This window comes from Spea bombifrons, chromosome 7, assembly GCF_027358695.1.
Source record: "Spea bombifrons isolate aSpeBom1 chromosome 7, aSpeBom1.2.pri, whole genome shotgun sequence".
Classification (NCBI taxonomy): Eukaryota; Metazoa; Chordata; class Amphibia; order Anura; family Pelobatidae; genus Spea; species Spea bombifrons.
Window position 1 is genome coordinate 45,440,840 of NC_071093.1, and position 21,537 is coordinate 45,462,376.

Consider the following 21,537-nt stretch of genomic DNA (forward strand, 5'->3'; position numbering starts at 1 on the left):
GCGGGGGAAGCCGGACCCGCGGCCTTCGCTCATCCGAGGAACGTGGAGATGAAGACGCTGGTGTCCAGGTTGAGCGTGGCGTGCCACCAGCGGTCGGGGAAATACAGCACCTGGAGAAAGGTAAAGAAGTAACAAGGACAAAGATAAGAGCGAGAGGCGGGTTAGAGCGCCAGGAGGCGAGGGACTGGAGAACTTAATACCCGGCCCCACGTCGTGGGTAAAATATCAGCGTATGAGTCCGATTCTCCCCACACAGTCCTAGCGCTAAACGGGGGGGCAGATCTCCAACACAGGAGGGAACCCCAGAGGTACGCTTCAGCCTTCACGGACCGCCATTGGTGGGGTGCGGTGGGTGTCCCTCTAGAAACAAGCGAAGAGGTCCACGTCTCGACTCGCATGTACACTTGGGGGATATCTGGGGGTTCACCCCAAGGAAGAAATTGAATAAAAAGTGGTATAAGGAGGCACTGGGGTACGGGGGAGGTTAGAGAGGGGCAGACAGGAGCGGTTCCTTAAAGCATGCGGGGTAAATCATCTCCGGTGCCGGCTATAACGAGCCCCCCGACGTCCCGCTAGCTGAACCAACCTCGCCCGGCCGTATGGTGCACTCGACGGGGCGCTCCGTCTCGGGGAGGAAGGGGTAAATGTCCAGCAGCCAGGAGAGGGTTGTTTTATTCGGATTGAATTCCGGCGTCCTATCGGGAGGATAGAGAAACCAGCGCTGGAAGGAAGCAGGGCGAGCGAAGGGTTAAATCAGGTAATTATATATCTTATTCTATATATTAATGCGTTTAAAAGGTGCCTCCTGTCTGGATCCTTTGTGGCTCCGGCTAGAAGCCAGCTGGGATTCCAATCACGGCCACCGACCAGCGCTTGCCCCCAGAGAGGGTAAATAACAACGATAACATGTACACACACACACCCAATAAACATGACCGGCGACCGGCACACGGCAACCACCCCCCCCCCCAAGCAGAAATCATAGTCCGACGAAAAAAAAAAGAAACATCGCAGCGGAGGAGGCCTCACCTTCCTGCCGTATATGACTTCAGAGTATCCGGGGCCGTGCCAGTGAAACGGAACCCCTGTGCCAGAGCCTAGGAGAGAAAAAAAACACATTCCCCGTGATTAGTATCGCGGGCGGATAATGGGACCAGGAACAGGAGGAGAGCGGGGGAAGCAATAACCTGCTGCACTCCTTGCTTCCTGTCTCAGCTGCTACTTCCTCCCTGCAGTCTGTTTACTGTGGGGGGGGGGACCTCGTGCCGTGGACGTGCGCGGATTTACCGAACATGAAAACACTAATGATACTTTCCTCTGTTTTTAGTAACCGCGGCAACCGGTATTCTAAGAACACTTCGCTTCTTACCGGCAATCCCAAAGCTGTACGCGCCGCTTGTGCCCGGGATCCGGAACGGTGGCGGGGTGTATCTCTGGAACAGGGCGCCCCACTCCGTGAAGTTATTGTCCCCGAAAAAATAGAGGGTGTCTGAAAGACAAGATAAACGGACAATCCTACATCAGGGTCCGGGGAGCCGGGGGGACGGTGCGGTTTGGATCGGAAACGCGTTGGGGAGCGCTGCGTCGGGTGCGGGGCGGACTTTTAGGAAGCATCTAATTATCGAGAGCGGGGGAGGGGGGTTTGAAACGTACCACAGCCCAGTGAGTTTAGATCCTGGGGTTTCAATAAATGGTCCACGAATTCCCGGAACGGCACGTCGACTGCAGAACGGGGAGAAAAAAAACTGATTTCGAGCAAAAATATTCAATAATAATAAAAATAAACCCCATCACCGCGCAGGACGCGCCTCAAACCTCTCATTCGCTCCGATCTTTCGATAAAATCTGGTTTGGGGTCTTTAATTCCCCTCGGCCGCCAGCCGACACTTTCTTATTCCCTCCAGCGGACCCCCGACGCATTTCACCGTCCGCCCTCCACTCACCCTTTTCATAGGAATAGGTGTTGGCCGTACTCAGCCGGACCCTCCGCTCCCCGTACTCCCGGAGAAGATTCCGCTTGGTGCAAAGAGAGCGGAACGCCTGAAAACCGGAGAAAACACAGAGAGCGAGAGCTTAGTGAATACAGAGGGCGGGGAACCCCCGTGCGCCAGGGGGCTGTATGATAAATAACGAGGAATTCCATGATACGCGGGGGTCCCACCACCAAACGGTCAATGTGTCCGGCCGCGCGTGCACGAGGCATGTTATTATTTACCGATTTTTTTATAGCGCCATCATATTCTGGAGCGCTGTACAACGGGGCTCACGAGGGGGTGAGTCAGTAGCGTTTATGGTACTCACAGGGTTAAACTGTCTGCGTGTACAAAGCAAAGAAAAAAGTCACTTTCCACATGTACACGGATCCGTGCTCAATACACGCCCAGCACACGCGGATCCGTGCTCAATACACGCGGCCTTATTCTTTCATCGTATTATATACTGGGGGGGGTTACTTTTTGGTTTATTTTGGTGGAATTTGGTGCACGGTTATTTGTTGTTATTACGTTGGCGTCTGTCGTGAGTTCTTTAACCCACCGGTTGCTGGCGTGGAGTTTATCCCAGTGGCCAGAGGCTCGTAGCCGCGTGACTCGAAGTCCGGGAGCACTCACCGCGTTATCTGTGATCCCCCGGAGGATGACGGGTCTGCCGTACGCGTACCTGTCGGGGGAGGGGGAGAGGAGAGTCAGACTGCAGACTGCAACTCCCACAATCCTCAACCAAACCGCCCAAAGCCAAACGCTGGCAGAGGGAAGATCAGGTCAGGACATCAGACAGACCAACGAGGATCCCAGCGTGACGGGCGTCCGAAAAAAGGGGCCCCCGGGGGCCGCGTGGACCCCGTACTCACCGGTGCATGAACTCCGCGTAGGAAATGGAGGCGTCCACCTTCTCCACCGTACATCGCTCCTCTTCCTGCACCGACGCGTAACGATTCATCTCCCTGCAGCCAAAAGCCATCGTTACAGTCGCTGTTTATTTAAATAGCGCCAACATACGCCACGGCGCTGCACACCAGGGCAGACACACTACAAAGCGCTACGTACCAGCCGCCATCCTCCTCGGGGTATTCCGGCACCGCCAGGGGTAACAGGACTTGGAGCAGCAGGAGCAGCAGGAGCAGCCGGGCCCCCAACGCCATCCCCAAGACTCCAGCACACGGGGGCCGGACCCAGCCACGGCACCGGGGGGGCCGCGCGCAGAACCTGCCGGAACCAGAGCGACCGCGTGAAAACACAGCTTTACGACCCGACGCGCAGGTCAGTGGCATTCCTCATCTTCACAGCTTTAACACACGTGCATGCGCAGACGATGCTGCCTTACAATACATACACTAATATATCATATATATAATGTATACATTATATTAACCCCGCGGCTTTAGATCTTTCCCACGAGACTAACATATAGACAGACAGCTATAGATACAAATATACATATAGACAGATAGATGATGACTGAACTTATAAACAGACAGCATGGTCCGGGTGATCTGTCCCTTTAAATCCCCCCCAACAATCTGCTGTACCCGGGGCTGCGGTGGTGCTCTTGCGGGGTGAGGATGCTGGATCCCGGGCAGCCCCTACACTCACCCCCCCGCTTCTGTTCGGATGATGTGGAGCCGCCTGATGATCCCCAGCGGGTCGCGGAAACTTCCCAGCCCCGGCACCATTCAGCGCCTTCTCCCGGACACTGATAACGCGCCGTGCCGCGGCATGCCGGGAGATGTAGTTCGCTGGCGGCCTGCAGAGGGCGAACGAGAGCGAGTGGAAAACTACATTACCCGGCATGCCCCGGGACACGCCGTAGGCAAACAGCTGTCCGGGCGGTGAGAAGAACAGCGCATTAACCTGTTCGGTGCTGGCCTGCAGCATTCCGATACATTTATTCCGCAGACAGTGAGCAGCGCCCGGAGTGAGCGGATAATGCAGGGCGCAGGCTAATTTACATAATAAATGCTAATTATCAGTACATATTTCATTAAATTACATTAAATGGAATTATTTACATGGGTCGCATTATCCGGAACGAATATCGTTACACAGAAATGACTTCGCGTTTCACTAAAAACACAAAATGCACTTTTTTTAATAAATATGACGGGTTTCACGCAGGCGACGCATTGGGTATTTTCCAAAAGCCGCGGCAATAACGGAACTTTATATAAATATTTTAAAATACCCCGGATTTCATTTTGAAAACCTGGTCATCTAACACATTGTGTCCCCTGATGCCCCTATTGCCTCGCCTGATGCCCCTCTCTCCTAGGAGGTCAGAATGTTTGCTGGGTATGAGGGGATCGCAGGGTTCTACGGCCCTAAAAGCCCCGATAATGTGTATAGAAACAGCAGGGAACGGCTCTATACATTAAACGATGTAAATAAACCCCATTTTTTCTTCTACTAAATGCCCCCCCCCAGTTACACAGAAGGCACAAAGGCACAGAAGTCTCTTTCTGAAGCTATTATCAGACAGTATCATGAAGGGGTCTTTTTAACCATCTCTAGCGGACGTCTCCTGGCCCCGAAGGGGTTAATGCCGGACGTGTTTCATGCGGCGCGTTGGCTGCGGATGAGGACGTGCAGTTGCGTTTCCCCCCAGCGGGTGGCGCCGTCGCTGCGTTTATCGGCGAGGCCCATTCATCCTCTGCAGCCGCTGCATTCATCCTTTTTTTTTTGCTGAGGATGTCGGCTCCGCTGCTGCCGCTGCCGCTGCTGATGTTGGTGACATTTGTCAGTGAGTAATGGATGTGACGGGGACACCCCAGGCCGGAGATGCCCCAGTGTGGGGGTTGGGGGTATTGGGGCAGATGTGTGTTTAACATGTAACGTTGTGCAGGGATTGAGTGGAAGGTGCGTGGATCCCGATAACCATCGATACGCCGGGTGCCGCCGCGCCTGGATCTGCCTCCTGCCTCCCCATAACATTCAACGTCGCTGCCTGGGGCATCGCGGGGTGTCGTTCCGAGGGGTCCGTCAGTCTGTGCTCATCCGCTCACACGCTCCACACACGCGTCGTGTCTCCCATCCCCGGCTGTCTCTGCGTCTGTTCATTCCACTCGAGCCCTCCGAAGCCCGCCATTCCTGCCCGTAAGGCTAGATTGTCAGCTCACTGGCCGGGTCCTCAGCTCCTGTTGTATCCGTATGCGTAAAGGTATCTTTATTTAATTTGTACAGCGCTATGGAATATGTTGGCGCTGATGCGTTCGGAGCACCGGGATCTGGGGATGGATTGTAGGCTCTCGGTCAAGACAGAACGAGCCGTCTTCTGTAGCTTTCCTCGGTGCTATCACCCAGTACCCTCAGGCAGCCATTGCATGCAGCCCACATGAGTTGATACTCTCTCCACGTGTCCACAGAGCAGCGCTCCCAACCGCTTGGCCTTTGATTCCTTCTAATGGGTAAATGGGCCGGTTGGGGAGATCCAAATATCTGCCCCGTGATTGGCCCGTTGAGCAGCGGGACGCCCAGGGGACCCTAGTTGGGACCCATTACTGTGTCCTCTCACATTGGCCACCAAGAGGACACAAACCAGGATGCGTTACGATGGTGGCCAGGGCCAAGTTTGGACAGCTTCATGAGTGACTGTTTTCGGTGGACGAACCCATCCGGTAAACGTTTTCTGCTTCTCTCTCAGGTGCTCAGCTGCAGGTCACCACCTCGCCGGTGCCCATCGTTACTCAGGTGGGCACCACCGCCGTCCTCCGTTGTAACTTCACGCTGGGAGTGCCGCCGGTAGACCCGGCGCAGGTGCACGTGGTGTGGAAGAATGAGGGCAAGAAAGTGCTATCCTACACGGGGCAAATGACGGCGTTCAGACCCGGGGCGTATCTCTCCGAGGAGCACCTGGCAGGCGGAGACGCGTCGTTGACCCTGCCGAACGTCAGCAATATGGATGGAGGGAGATACTCCTGCAGCGTCCGGCTGGCGTCAGAACAGGAGACGCAGATCGTCACCTTGGTCGTTAAAGGTCAGTAAAGGGTTAAACACGCATGTCGTTAATCCGTCATAATAGCCTCGTGACCAAAGCGTGTTCCCCCTCCACAGACCACCGGCACATCTGGGTTGAAGGCACCACGGTGACTCTGAACCGGTCCAGCGAGCTCCATTGCTGGGCGAGTAACTTGTCGTCTCCCGACGTGATGTTTGAGTGGATGAGGAACGGGCAGGTGCTGAGCACGACCACGCCGGACGTTCAGCAAGACGACGACGGCCAAGGGGTCACAGTCAAGAGCTCCTTCTGCTTCACCCCGGCCACCAGCGATAAGGACGTCCAGTACTCCTGTCAAGTTCTACAAAAGACCTCGTACCCCCTGAAGAAATCCTTCCATCTTACCTTCGGAGGTGAGTCCATGACGTCCGGCCGCAAGTTTTTATAACCGGGAGTCACCTGGCAACATGTTTTTGGGGATAAGATCAGGTTTTTCGGATGGTGACCAAACTCTGACATACCAACCCAACACACCCTTTACATTAACTATCTTACCGTGTTACCAAAACACATCTTTAACACCTTATTCCTCATATTATATATTATATACTCTCCGGCCGTATAACTAATCCCGTCCTTATAACCCTTTATATCCCTGTATATTCCTCATATTATATATTATATACTCTCCCCCGTATAACTAATCCCATCCTTATAACCCGTTATATCCTGTATATTCCTCATATTATATATTATATACTCTCCCCCGTATAACTAATCCCGTCCTTATAACCCGTTATATCCTGTATATTCCTCATATTATATATTATATACTCTCCCCCTGTATAACTAACCCCGTCCTTATAACCCGTTATATCCCTGTATATTCCTCATATTATATATTATATACTCTCCCCCTGTATAACTAACCCCGTCCTTATAACCCGTTATATCCCTGTATATTCCTCATATTATATATTATATACTCTCCGGCCGTATAACTAATCCCGTCCTTATAACCCGTTATATCCCTGTATATTCCTCATATTATATATTATATACTCTCTCCCCCGTATAACTAATCCCGTACTTATAACCCGTTATATCCTGTATATTCCTCATATTATATATTATACACTCTCCCCCCGTATAACTAATCCCGCCCTTATAACCCGTTATATCCTGTATATTCCTCATATTATATATTATATACTCTCCCCCCGTATAACTAATCCCATCCTTATAACCCGTTATATCCCTGTATATTCCTCATATTATATATTATATACTCTCCCCCCCGTACAACTAATCCCGTCCTTATAACCGGTTATATCCTGTATATTCCTCATATTATATATTATATACTCTCCCCCGTATAACTAATCCCGTCCTTATAACCCGTTATATCCTGTATATTCCTCATATTATATATTATATACTCTCCCCCGTATAACTAATCCCGTCCTTATAACCCGTTATATCCTGTATATTCCTCATATTATATATTATATACTCTCCGGCCCGTATAACTAATCCCGTCCTTATAACCCGTTATATCCTGTATATTCCTCATATTATATATTATATAATCTCCGGCCCAGATAACTTATCCCGTCCTTATAACCCGTTATATCCCTGTATATTCCTCATATTATATATTATATACTCTCCCCCGTATAACTAATCCCGTCCTTATAACCCGTTATATCCCTGTATATTCCTCATATTATATATTATATACTCTCCCCCCGTATAACTAATCCCCTCCTTATAACCCGTTATATCCCTGTATATTCCTCATATTATATATTATATACTCTCCGGCCGTATAACTAATCCCGTCCTTATAACCCGTTATATCCTGTATATTCCTCATATTATATATTATATACTCTCTCCCGTATAACTAATCCCGTCCTTATAACCCGTTATATCCTGTATATTCCTCATATTATATATTATATACTCTCCGGCCGTATAACTAATCCCGTCCTTATAACGCGTTATATCCCTGTATATTCCTCATATTATATATTATATACTCTCCGGCTGTATAACTAAATCCCGTCCTTATAACCTGTTATATCCTGTATATTCCTCATATTATATATTATATACTCTCCCACCGTCTAACTAATCCCGTCCTTATAACCCGTTATATCCCTGTATATTCCTCATATTATATATTATATACTCTCCGGCCGTATAACTAATCCCGTCCTTATAACGCGTTATATCCCTGTATATTCCTCATATTATATATTATATATTCTCCCCTGTATAACTAATCCCGTCCTTATAACCCGTTATATCCCTGTATATTCCTCATATTATATATTATATACTCTCCCCCGTATAACTAATCCCGTCCTTATAACGCGTTATATCCCTGTATATTCCTCATATTATATATTATATACTCTCCCCTGTATAACTAATCCCGTCCTTATAATCCGTTATATCCTGTATATTCCTCATATTATATATTATATACTCTCCGGCCGTATAACTAATCCCGCCCTTATAACCCGTTATATCCTGTATATTCCTCATATTATATATTATATACTCTCCGGCTGTATAACTAATCCCGTCCTTATAACCCGTTATATCCTGTATATTCCTCATATTATATATTATATACTCTCCGGCCGTATAACTAATCCCGTCCTTATAACCCGTTATATCCTGTATATTCCTCATATTATATATTATATACTCTCCGGCCGTATAACTAATCCCGTCCTTATAACCCATTATATCCTGTATATTCCTCGTATTATATATTATATACTCTACGGCCGTATAACTAATCCCGTCCTTATAACCCTTTATATCCCTGTATATTCCTCATATTATATATTATATACTCTCCCCCGTATAACTAATCCCATCCTTATAACCCGTTATATCCCTGTATATTCCTCATATTATATATTATATACTCTTCCCCCGTATAACTAATCCTGTCCTTATAACCCGTTATATCCCTGTATATTCCTCATATTATATATTATATACTCTCCGGCCGTATAACTAATCCCGTCCTTATAACCCGTTATATCCCTGTATATTCCTCATATTATATATTATATACTCTCCCCCGTATAACTAATCCCGTCCTTATAACCCGTTATATCCCTGTATATTCCTCATATTATATATTATACACTCTCCCCCCATATAACTAATCCCGTCCTTATAACCGGTTATATCCTGTATATTCCTCATATTATATATTATATACTCTCCCCCGTATAACTAATCCCGTCCTTATAACCCGTTATATCCTGTATATTCCTCATATTATATATTATATACTCTCCCCCGTATAACTAATCCCGTATAACTAATCCCGTATAACTAACCCGTTATATCCTGTATATTCCTCATATTATATATTATATACTCTCCCCCGTATAACTAATCCCGTCCTTATAACCCGTTATATCCTGTATATTCCTCATATTATATATTATATACTCTCCGGCCCGTATAACTAATCCCGTCCTTATAACCCGTTATATCCTGTATATTCCTCATATTATATATTATATAATCTCCGGGCCGGATAATTTATCCCGTCCTTATAACCCGTTATATCCCTGTATATTCCTCATATTATATATTATATACTCTCCGGCCGTATAACTAATCCCGTCCTTATAACCCGTTATATCCCTGTATATTCCTCATATTATATATTATATACTCTCCGGCCGTATAACTAATCCCGTCCTTATAACCCGTTATATCCTGTATATTCCTCATATTATATATTATATACTCTCTCCCGTATAACTAATCCCGTCCTTATAACCCGTTATATCCTGTATATTCCTCATATTATATATTATATACTCTCCGGCCGTATAACTAATCCCGTCCTTATAACCCGTTATATCCTGTATATTCCTCATATTATATATTATATACTCTCTCCCGTATAACTAATCCCGTCCTTATAACCCGTTATATCCTGTATATTCCTCGTATTATATATTATATACTCTCCGGCCGTATAACTAATCCCGTCCTTATAACCCGTTATATCCCTGTATATTCCTCATATTATATATTATATACTCTCCGGCCGTATAACTAATCCCGTCCTTATAACCCGTTATATCCTGTATATTCCTCATATTATATATTATATACTCTCCGGCCGTATAACTAATCCCGTCCTTATAACCCGTTATATCCCTGTATATTCCTCATATTATATATTATATACTCTCCGGCCGTATAACTAATCCCGTCCTTATAACGCGTTATATCCCTGTATATTCCTCATATTATATATTATATACTCTCCGGCTGTATAACTAATTCCCGTCCTTATAACCTGTTATATCCTGTATATTCCTCATATTATATATTATATACTCTCCCACCGTATAACTAATCCCGTCCTTATAACCCGTTATATCCCTGTATATTCCTCATATTATATATTATATACTCTCCGGCCGTATATCTAATCCCGTCCTTATAACGCGTTATATCCCTGTATATTCCTCATATTATATATTATATACTCTCCCCCGTATAACTAATCCCGTCCTTATAACCCGTTATATCCTGTATATTCCTCATATTATATATTATATACTCTCCATCCCGTATAACTAATCCCGTCCTTATAACCCGTTATATCCCTGTATATTCCTCATATTATATATTATATACTCTCCCCCCGTATAACTAATCCCGTCCTTATAACCCGTTATATCCTGTATATTCCTCATATTATATATTATATATTTCTCATGCATAAAACCTGTCTTTTTTTATATCCCGTTTTAATGTCCCCCGTTGGGTTTTTCCAGTTCGCCCGGACATCAGCATTTTCCTGACCGGTAAGGGCCGTAAGAATTCCTCCCTGGTCTGCTTAGTGTCCGGTTTTTACCCAGAAGATCTGAACTTGTCCTTGGAGAGAGACGGACACCCCCTGGCAGAGACGTCCAAGAAATGGATCAACCCCAATGGCACCTTCTCATTGATCGCGGTCTTCCTGATGGACGTGACCCCCGATGACGATAATATTGATTATACCTGCACCGTTCACCACCCCACAGTCCCAGGAGGGGTGACGGAGAGACTGCGGTTTGTGGGTAATTAACCTTTAAAACTTATTAACGTTAAGAATAAAGGCGGTATATTGTAACTCGGGATTCAGAATCAGCTGGTAGCCCCAGGATGCTATTGGCCGGGTGACCTGTCACTCATCTCGGAACCGGCAGAGATCAAAGGTGGCGAATGCAGCATTTTGTTAAATGATTATTAAAAAATTGAAACATAAAAATGTAACCAATTAGTGTAACAACAATATAAGGTCAGTACATACAAAAATATACGGTATATTATATGATATATATTTATTATTACATGTGCTACAAACAAGCAGTGACGCAATAGGGTCACATGATGTTTGGCTGAGCACAATGGGATTTGTATTACACACAGGGAACTTATTACAATTACTGAGCGTTTCTTCGCTGGGTTCTGTGATGTACGTGGAAGCGTTTCTAACGTCTGTCTGTCTCTCTCTCTCCCTCTCTCTCTCTCTCTCTCTCTCGCTCTCTCTCTTTAGTGGATCCGTACATTCCCAAAGTGTTCTGGGTGATCGTATCCGTCGCGTTTTTCTTTGCCATTGGAATTCCATCTTTGTGCAAACACGGTAAGAGAAAAGAAAAAAAGAGATCGAAAGCCCAGATATACGATGTAACAATCATATTCCGGATGACATCACTGCGGATTATTAATGGCTGCAGCAAGGGCTGGACCGGCCCTGAATAATGTATATCTAATGCGGGAAGATTACCTTATAGTCATCTCACCGATTCAGCGATACGTTCCTTTCTTAAAGGAGAACTGCCTCTTTTTCTTATTTTTCCCTTTTATGTAAATGATTTTGTCAGTAGGATCCCAACTAAGAGACTTTTTGCAACAAATACGTTAAATTCCTTACAAACATAAGAGAATAGCTGGATATCGATGTACGGCGGGAGATCCCCTTTAAGGAGAAGCTCCGGGGGGGGGGGTCCTCCTGGTCTCAGATCGTGGCCCCAAAGGCTGACAGTGACGTAAAAAGTAGCCCATAAAGTATTTCACGCCTCCTGTTCCATGAATTTATTATCGCAAATTATACTCATGGTTGGGAACTGGAGGAGTTTTATCGCTGTGTTTTTTTTTCTCCCCAGTGACCGATATAACCACGTGCAAGGACTGGACAAACGGATGTACAGCTGTCCTGAAGTGCACCATCTCTGGCCGGTACCCCAAGGCCATCACCGCCGTGTGGATAATCAGACGTGGGGAGAAGGAGCTTGAGATAAAAGAGAGGGGGTCCATCCAGCCTCTGGGGGATTACAGGGAGCTACAGGAACAGGATCTATACACCTGCTGGAACAACATCAAGAGCATGTCCGTCTGCGGCCTGCGCCATTCCCTGTCTTCCATCCTCTGCTTCCAGGTGCGCAAGGAGCAGCACGACCAGGCCGAGTTCATATGCCGGTTCATGAAAGGAGACAAGATCCTGGAGGAGAAACACATCTTTGGAAGCGTCCTGGGTAAGAGAGCGGCAAATGCCTCGGCGTGAGTGAAGGTCCACGCTGTTCTAGACGCAAACTCATCGGCTGTCACATGCAAACGTATAGGTCATGTTAAGAAAATTTGGGGGACAAGTGCAATTCCTAAACCTAGCTCCAGGCCTGAGCCACACCTTTCAGCCTAACCTCAGCATTCAGCTTTGTTTCATGTTTTGACCTCTGTTTTCAAGACAACTCCATATCTCAACCCAAGCCATCTTCAGCCAAACTCCAAATCCGAGCCACAGCCTCCAACCAAGCTCCAAATCCCAACCCCAGTCTTCTTCTTAATGGAAAATGTGTATCTCTGTGTTTCCGTAAAGAGAGGTTCATTTCTTGTCTCTTTTTTTTCTCCTCCAGATAATTATGGGTTTTTCTCGGTTTCTGACGTGTGCGTCCCGGAGATATGCAACGTGGGCGACAAAGTGACCCTGAGCTGCATCATGCATGGAAACGTCCCGCGCGAGATCAGGGTATTATGGGAGAGATGCGCAGATGAGGAAAGGACAATTATTTGCAAGGACCAAGATGCCAACTACCAAGTGACTGAGAATAAATCGGGAGGGCAGATCTGCTCGTTTCTCACTTTCTGCCCCTCGGAGGATGATTCCGACGCCGTCTTCACGTGTTCCTTCACCGAGAACGAAGGGAGGATCCTTGCTGAACGCAGTTCAAAGCCTCTGAAAATGGCCGGTAAGTATAATGTATCCAAGAGTCGACGGCAGTGTCAAGGTATGGGAAGAATGGGTAGGTGGAAACTAGGTCTTCCATTCCATGTGATGGACCTTCTCGTCTGACCCTTCCACTTTTTTTCTTTTACAGAGCCAAGGAAGAATCCTTGGTCACGGACATATCAGGACTGGGGTTTCCGTGCATTCGACGAACCAGGCACCACGGAACTATAACTTTTGTTCTTCTTGGCTTGACCAACCTTCATGATCAACCTTCTCACATCATATTCTCATCGTCCGACTGTCGAGGCTTCGGGGAGTGGCTGGGAGCGGCACAGATGCATGGTAGGACCTGAGGAACATCTCATCTTCTGCCAGTCTCCTCGTTCCCTCGATGACGCGAACGCGAGCACAACGTTCCGACAGCATCCCTGCGTGGATTAACGCTCAACGTTCCTCATTGTCACGTCCCAAATACAAGCAGGCCGCCATTTTGCAGTAAGCCAAAGTGTTTCTCCCCTCCTGGATCTACCACCTTGATAGAATGTTACAGGTTAACCTACAGATGCTTCAAATATTTATATTATACACATCAAATGACCTACTTTTACTTTCTGGAGTCCCGCACCAGTCAAACAAAACAACATGCAAAAGCCTCGGCCAATCAGAAGCAGGATATCAGGTATGCGCTGGGAAGTATTATGGAAGGAGACGGCTCTAAGCACAAAGACAGACATCAAGCGGCGGGAAAATGCAATTAAACCTTTCCTCATAAGAAATATTATGTAGAAAAAAAGCGATTCCGCTGTAAATCCCGGAAAATAAAGAGCTTATCGCCATGGCAACTATTGGAATGTTCCTGTTGAATAAGGCATTCCATTAGTTGCTACGGCGATAAGAACACATTCTAAAACCCAGACCACAATCGCCTGATCCACAATGTGATGTGAGAAATCTATTTATTATTTAAAACTGTGAACTCACATTTTTATATAAATTCAAAAATATAACAGAAAGCATGAAAAAAAAAGCTATTATTTGTTTCCATGTTTTATCTCCGAAGCAAATTATGGGAAAACGTAAGAAAATTCAACTTTATTCTTGTAAGATTCCAAAGAAAATGAAGAAAAATGTCAGGATTTTCAATGTCTTTTGGCGTATTATTATTTTTAATTATTATTTTACAGTATTTTGTGCAAATTGTAAAAAAATATTTGAAAAAATATATATTTGTGTTAATGGAAAGTTTTGGGGTTTTTTGTTTTAATTGGAAGCGAAAATTGAAAACAATTTAAAACAATTCACCAAATCTTTAGTTCTCTAAACAAATGTAAAAAAATCTAATTTCCTGAAGATTTCTTTTCTTCATAAAGAATTCCAAAAACTCTTATTACCCCCCAAAATGTTAGTCAAATCCGTATTGTTTGTATAAATTAAAGTTTGTTTTTTTCTCGTGATATTTCCTTTTCCTTTTTGTGAAATGTAAAAATTAAATATTTTAAAAAAATACCGAAAGATTTGCTCATTGATGACCTTTATGGTCAGCGTTAAATTCTGGGGTTAATTCCGGGAATTTCTGTGGGGGTGGATTGGAGATTTTTAAGTGACTGTGAGTTGTAGTTCCCGGGGCCGGACAGCTCTCGGTGTCTTTCTGTGTTTGCGGTGTCACAATAAACGAGTTGTATCATTACACACATCCCTGATCTCAGTTGTGTGGCTGCCTGTGAGTGCTGTGAGTTGTGCGACTGCTTGTGAGTGCTGTGAGTTGTGTTATTGTGTGTGAGTTCTGTGTGTATGTGACTGCCTAGGAGTGCTGTGACTGCCTGGGAGTGCTGTGAATTGTGTGACTACCTGGAAGTGCTGTGAATTGTGACTGCCTGTGAGTGCTGTGAGTTGTGTGATTGTGTGAGTGCTGTGGGTATGGGACTGCCTGTGAGTGCTGTGAGTTGTGTGATTGTGTGAGTGCTGTGGGTATGGGACTGCCTGTGAGTGCTGTGAGTTGTGTGATTGCCTATATTTGCTGTGAGTTGTGTGAGTGTCTGTCTGTAGGCACGGTGAGTTCTTGTGTTGAGTGCTGAGTGTTTGTGAGAGTCTATGAATTATGTGAGTGGCAGTGTGAGTGTTCATCCAGTTAATGAACGGCCGCCCTGATCACATTACTCCATATGACCACTAGGTGTCACTGTTGCAGAAGCTGCAGCTACAGAGCGATCCCATTGAAATCAATTGGGGGCACTTACTGCGCAACCTGAAAGCTTTCCTGATATACTGAACATGAGTGACCCCCTGAGTGCACCCCCTGAGCACCCCACTCCAGTAAAAGAATAAGTGACTGTTCAATCCTATTCCGGCTCAGACATGTAGAAGCACTCCATGGCCTCACGGGGGCGCCGCTCAGAACCATTCCCTGCCGGCCTGTTATAACCCCCCCCCGCCTGCACTATATGAGAGCGGTTTCACTGCGGCCTCCACTGCATGTCCTCCCTGCCATGTATCCACCAGAAGCAGAACCCGCCGGCAGATCGGCCCCATCCGGCCCCCGTGTAGTCGCCCGTCTCTCCTGCTGTAACGACTCAAACCTTAATCAGTTGCTGGTCTCGTCTTAGATTCAGGAGCCGTATGTCTATCCCATGCATGTTGAATACCCTCACTGTATTACCCTCTACCACCTCTGCTGGGAGGCTGTTCCACTCATCTACACCTCGTTCTCAGGGCTTTCTCCGGTTACATGTGCTCAGTGTGATTAAACGCTGATGCGTGGGATTCTGTGCCGTTTAATCCCGCGCTCGGAGCAGGAAATCCCAGCCGCAGGGGTCTCTTTAACCTTGAGCCGCTCGCTCGGTGCCTCTGGGCAGACGTCACTTGCCGTATATAACTGCAACACTATATACCCGGGGCAAAGCTTCTAGGCTCGTGTCGGTGGGGGCAGAGAGGGGCATTTGCGGCTCCTGTTTGCGGTGTGGGGTATTTGTGCTGAGATTGGAGGCAGAAGAGTTACTTTTCTATCGACCCTCACAATGTAACGTTAATTAATTACCCCGTGGATACAAAGTATGACTACGTGAGGGGCACCAATACATGACACAGTGATACCCCGAGGACAGGGACCGGCGGGGTGTTTACACCAGGGGGCCAGGGGGGGGATTTTGCTTTGAGGCTTCGCAAAAAATTTAGACTGAAGGCTAACAATTGCAGGGCATGAACCAATCATACTTCCCAAGTGTCCCTCTGTGCTGCCCCTCTGTGGGCTTCATGTGGATCTTCCCTGACCAGCCCACTGGGGCATAATGTAGATTGAAGTGTGACATCACAGCATCCAGGTGGCTTCCATGTGCACCAGGATATGATATCATATTCCAGCATCTGGCTTCACTGACTCGGAAGGGGTGAGGTAATTATAATTGCCCCTAGTCCTGCCCCCCATATTAAATAATGTCCACACAAAAATTATATTTCAAAAAGCGTAACATATAGAATGATAGGAGGGGTTATATGGAATTATAGGCGGGGTTATCTCAAATACTAGGAGGAGTTATATGCAATGATAGGAGACCCGGAGTATTTGGGTTTTTACCGGATGGCTGGAGAAGCAGCAGGGTTTATAGGGTAATAGGAAGGGTTATAGGGAGGTTTAGGGGGGGTAATAGGGGTTATACTATACCTTCCAACATCGGAGATGTCCAAATCAGGACACCGGCGTTGGGGGTGTGGAAAAAGGTGGGGCTGCCAGAAGTGGGTGGGGCCAGGGAGTGTTCCGCCTCCCCGGAAGAGTCCCCGTGTGGCGCTCATCTTTTGAGCGAGGCGAGGAGGCCACGTCGGAACTAAAGCCCAGCTCCCTGCGCCATGATCCCCCTGCCCCGGGGCAACTACGTGGGGCAGCGCCCGAAAACCAGGGCCGTCCTGCAAAAAAACTAAACGTAACGGGTGTAATCCTGCAGGGAGGGCTGTATCGACGACTGCTGCTACAGACTAAGCAGATAATGGCCAGATTTAGGGTGCGTTTGGCTGCAGAGTAACGGGTAACAGCGGTAAAACAATTACTTGACACCTATCTCCTAATGTCCCAGTTTTAGCGCGGCCGGCATCGCCCGGGTAACCGGCTCATTCATACTCAGCTGTCGTCTGCCTGATAAACGCCCGTCAATCACACGAACACTTTCCCTGCAACCGAGAAGATGAACGTTATGCAATTTCGACTTATAATCCCCCCCCTCCCCCGAAAGCTTCATCCGATGGCGTTTAGAGTGTCCGTGAACCCGTTACCTTCCGGAACTCCTTCATCCATCAGAGAGAAATGCAGATTTTATTATATCAATTATTTTTATATTAATTAAAAATGTATCCTTGCTGGTTAAAAATAGCAATTTATTTTGTAAGAATAGAGGAATTTGTCTCGAGGCGCCGCCTCTGAGGAGCTGTCCTTGGTGCCGAGCCCCACCTTTTACCCGGAGCGCTTCCTTTTCACATCAGTGGGCGGTCCCACCGAAAGCTGCCCATTTTTGGACGGGAAGTGGGCGGGGAATGGGGCACCGCTTGACCCCAAATCTCCGGGCAAATACCCGGAGAGCCCTCAGGTGTGTGCACCAGGCGGAAGGAAGGTATGGAGGACTGGCCTGCCCCTCCCCAACCTCCAAATAGATTGTAAGCTCCTGGTGCAGATCAAATATGTCAATGAATGAAAAAAAAAAAGAGGGAGGATTATTAATAAAACATGAGCGCTGAAACTTTGGGACATTAGTTAAAGTTACAGGGTGCATAGTGCGGAAACAAAATCCACTTCACTGAGTGGGTAGTAGACACATGGGATAGACTTCCAGCGGAAGCAGTGCAGGCAGACACAGTAAAGGGATGTAGGTAAAGCTCTCCTAAAGAATGAATAAATAAAAAAGGGAATTTAAAAATGGCAGCCGAGATGGGCCGATGGTTTCTTTTTGCTTTGGCGTTGTTCAGTGGGAAGCGGCTATACTGGGTCGCCATGGCCGGCGCAGTGCTGCGATGGCTGCGATGTTGCGAGGGGTTAACCCGCAGACCGTGGCAGTGTATGGAAGGTCTCCGTCAGGGAGCTCTAATCCTTCATCAGGATGAGAAGCAACTGCTGTGTGCCCCCCGCCGCGTCCCTCCCTCCGACCGCCGTCCGCAGCCTCGGCTTCTCTCCTCTCCCTGGCTGCAGAACATTTATTTTGAGCCCAAGGAGCTGGGGACGCGTCGCCAAATTTGGTCAAAGATAGAGGGCTGTGATTGACAGCGGCTCCTTGAGACAGACGGCCGCTGCTGAGACAGCTCCATCTGTCCCCGAATCCTTCACAGGGTCAGGGGCACCCGGGGCGCTGGGGGGGGGGGCGCGTTACCGCACGCCGCGGGTGTAGGACACGGATGTATGGATCTGACACCCGGACGCATCCCGGCTCGTTAGCCGGAGCGGGGTGCAACACGGGATACACGCGGGATACAAGGCAGGATACAGCGCGGGATACAGGTGTTATAGGGAGGGGTATATGGGGTAATAGGAGGCGTTATAAGGATCAGTTATATGGAGTAATAGGAGGCGTTATAAAGAGGGGTTATAGCGAGGGGAGTAATAAGACGGGTTATAAGGCGGTATACGGAGTAATAGGAGGGGTTGTGGGGGTAATATGGAGTAATAGGCGGGTTATGTTGAGTGGCAGGAGGAGTTATAGGAGGAGTTATAGTAAGATATATCAGAATAATGCACACAATTATATCCTCATGGCACATGTCCCAACATATTGTATGTATTATTACATATTATTGGACGAGACCCCCTGTCGCCTCGTTACATCTGAAACTAATTTACTGACCCCGCAGCTCATCACAGGATAGGTGGGGGAAGCAGTAATTAAACGCCATTTATTGGTCGTTACAGCACGGAACTTCCCATAATTCCATCTGTTCATATAGCGCCAGCAGGTTCAGTAGCGCTGTGAAAACACACGACACGATGGAGCGGGGTGGTTTTAGCAGAGGGGGTTCCACCGACCACGCGCGGCAGGTGGACACTGCGGGACGCCCTCGAAATGTTTTTCCTCCCCGTGTGAATCGCGCCTGCGGGAAATATAAGCGCGTAGAGTAGGGTTTTTCTTGGTGGCTCTAATAAGACTGATCCACGCGGTTATATTTGGGATAAGTGCGGCATCGGGTTACTACTAATCGCTCCCATGGCCCCGGGTTTAGAAGCATTACAGAGAATCAGGTCAAGGGCCCCGGAGCGCCTGAACAAGTCCCAAATAAACTCGCTGACCTCTGGCCGCTGTCCGTGAGCTAAAAATAAGCGCAAGGGACGGCGCGAGAATGGATCCAAATAAATGATTCCATATAATGTGTGAGGGGCGGCCATGATATACATGACATCATAACCTCTTGAGAGGCCTCCATCTTGAGAGGCGGGGCGGACCGGGGATAATGAGGCAGCGATGGCGCTTTAAGGCCAGAGGGCGCCTAATGAAGTCCATCCGGCGACCACGCGCTGCGGATCGGTGGCCATGGGGCGGTCGGGCAGTGGGCCGCTGGGAGTCTGCGTGGTGTGTCGGGGGGGTTTATTTGCATTGATAAAGGGTAAGAACCGTGGGGGGGCGGAGGGTGGTCCTAGGAGTTGGTGGGACGCGTGGCCCACTGCCCCTCTTACCTAAACAGCGTCTCCTGGAGGCCACCGTGGACCTCCATTGATTTTTCACCTCTCTGTCCCAGTTGAGAGATCGAAGGATCTTCCAAACTGGCCCCCCCTCCCCCAAGCATGACAACGGGGCTGCTACCTGGTACAGTGCCAAAAATTCAGGACTGTCCTGCTAAAACGCGGACAGTTGGGAGATATACCTGGAGTTTTCTACTCTAGGACTTCACTAACTTTTTTTTGGCACTTTGGAAGGGAAAAAAATCGATGAAAGAGATTTTCTACCATAAATTTATACTACGTCTCAGGCCACGGGGCAACAAAATAACGAGCTGGGCTCATACGGGGTTCCCGTGGGACTCGGGGGAACGGCACCAGTTTGCGTGCCGGTTTTATTTGGGGGTCCAGAAGCCCCCCATTAGTTTGCCCACCGTGTGGTATTGGACTCCTTTGAGTCGTGTAACACTTATTTTTGGCACCAAAAAAAAGTCCGCATTCTTCGCGCTTCCAAAGCTATAAGTGGCCTTTGTGGACAGGCGGCATCCTCAGAATGTGTCCACCTGTCTGTGCAGAATCCCCCCACTGCTAGCCTCGGCAGCCGCCTGTCCTGTGACGAAACGCGTCCTCTGCCCCCCTTACAACCTTCACGCTTTGCCACATTTGGACCGTGGTGGGCCCTTCTCTAATAGCATTTAACCCTCAATCTGCCAGTGAAGTGCCACTTGGCCCCCCTCAAGGCATCGCAAACCCATCACTTGTCATTGTGTACATTTTTACTGTTTAAAATCCAAAATCGCCCTAAATTTATCCACTAGCCTCTTATAACGCGGCCACGGCGGGGACATTTCAGGTGACCGCCGGTTAGACGCCGGCTCAGTTCCGTGGCACCCAAAAACTTCCATCTAACTTTAGCATAAAGACGTAGTCTTTTCCGATACTGGTTCTAGTCCCAGAAAATGTTAAAAAAAAAAAATATATGTATATTTTTAAAAAAGATAATTTTTTAAGATTTCTGTGCATTAGAAAATAAGTAAAACGCAAGAGGTTAAACCGGTGAGTATGTTCTGGTCTAGCAAACTAATTTTATATATATAGAAAAAAAAAAATATATATATATATATATATATACATCTATACATATCTATAAATATATACACATCTATATATATATATATATATATATATATATATATATATATATATATATATGTACATATATATAATATATATATATAATTTATAATATATATATATATAATATATATAATATATATATATAATATATATATTATATATATTATGTATATAATATATATAATATATATATTTTATATTTATATAATATATAATATATATATATTGTATATATATAATGTATATATTATATAGATGTATATCTATGTATCTATATATATATCTATACATATATATATATATATATATATATATATATATATATATATATATATATATATACATATATATAAGGCCATTCCAGGTGTGTTCGGTATTCATGTAATAAAATGTTGGCCCCCTTCCCTGCCCCCTTTCTTCTCCACTTTGGGACAGGGCACTGAAGGGGTTACTAGGCACTTACAGAGGGCGATATCTCTCGGCTGCAGGAATCGGACCTGGAACACAGAGTAATTCAATCAGTCGAAAAAACCCATCAATTAACATCGCTAGGGGTACGTACTCACGACTAAACCCTTTCACC

At 46.6% G+C, this 21,537-nt stretch overlaps 2 protein-coding genes across 2 annotated transcripts; one reads left to right on the forward strand and one right to left on the reverse strand.

Moving 5' to 3' along the window:
• Positions 1-3,694, reverse strand: JMJD8 (jumonji domain containing 8). Its single transcript, XM_053471893.1, has 10 exons — positions 3,527-3,694; positions 3,045-3,203; positions 2,849-2,941; positions 2,610-2,658; positions 1,944-2,040; positions 1,654-1,722; positions 1,370-1,489; positions 1,030-1,097; positions 587-721; positions 1-110 (listed from the first exon to the last, which is right to left on the reverse strand). The coding sequence occupies exons 2-10, from the start codon at positions 3,137-3,139 to the stop codon at positions 30-32; spliced, it is 807 nt and encodes a 268-aa protein (XP_053327868.1). The 5' UTR covers positions 3,140-3,203; positions 3,527-3,694; the 3' UTR covers positions 1-29.
• Positions 3,695-4,652: 958 nt separating this feature from the next.
• LOC128502273 (uncharacterized) lies at positions 4,653-13,486 on the forward strand. The gene is made up of 8 exons (XM_053472032.1): positions 4,653-4,734; positions 5,635-5,967; positions 6,045-6,341; positions 10,761-11,045; positions 11,525-11,611; positions 12,135-12,503; positions 12,882-13,214; positions 13,344-13,486. The coding sequence occupies exons 1-8, from the start codon at positions 4,683-4,685 to the stop codon at positions 13,424-13,426; spliced, it is 1,839 nt and encodes a 612-aa protein (XP_053328007.1). The 5' UTR covers positions 4,653-4,682; the 3' UTR covers positions 13,427-13,486.
• The last annotated feature ends 8,051 nt before the right edge of the window (positions 13,487-21,537 follow it).

What these genes read in the sequence shown, in the direction of transcription:
- JMJD8 (XM_053471893.1), bottom strand. Translation starts at nt 3,139, where the DNA reads ATGGCGTTGGGGGCCCGGCTGCTCCTGCTGCTCCTGCTGCTCCAAGTC. An exon ending in CACCTATTCCTATGAAAAGG is followed by an intron (nt 1,723 to 1,943) that starts GTGAGTGGAGGG and finishes CCCGTTCTGCAG; the next exon opens with TCGACGTGCCGTTCCGGGAA. An exon ending in GCACCATACGGCCGGGCGAG is followed by an intron (nt 111 to 586) that starts GTTGGTTCAGCT and finishes ACCTTTCTCCAG; the next exon opens with GTGCTGTATTTCCCCGACCG.
- LOC128502273 (XM_053472032.1), top strand. Translation starts at nt 4,683, where the DNA reads ATGTCGGCTCCGCTGCTGCCGCTGCCGCTGCTGATGTTGGTGACATTT. An exon ending in CGTCACCTTGGTCGTTAAAG is followed by an intron (nt 5,968 to 6,044) that starts GTCAGTAAAGGG and finishes CCCCCTCCACAG; the next exon opens with ACCACCGGCACATCTGGGTT. An exon ending in AAAGCCTCTGAAAATGGCCG is followed by an intron (nt 13,215 to 13,343) that starts GTAAGTATAATG and finishes TTTCTTTTACAG; the next exon opens with AGCCAAGGAAGAATCCTTGG.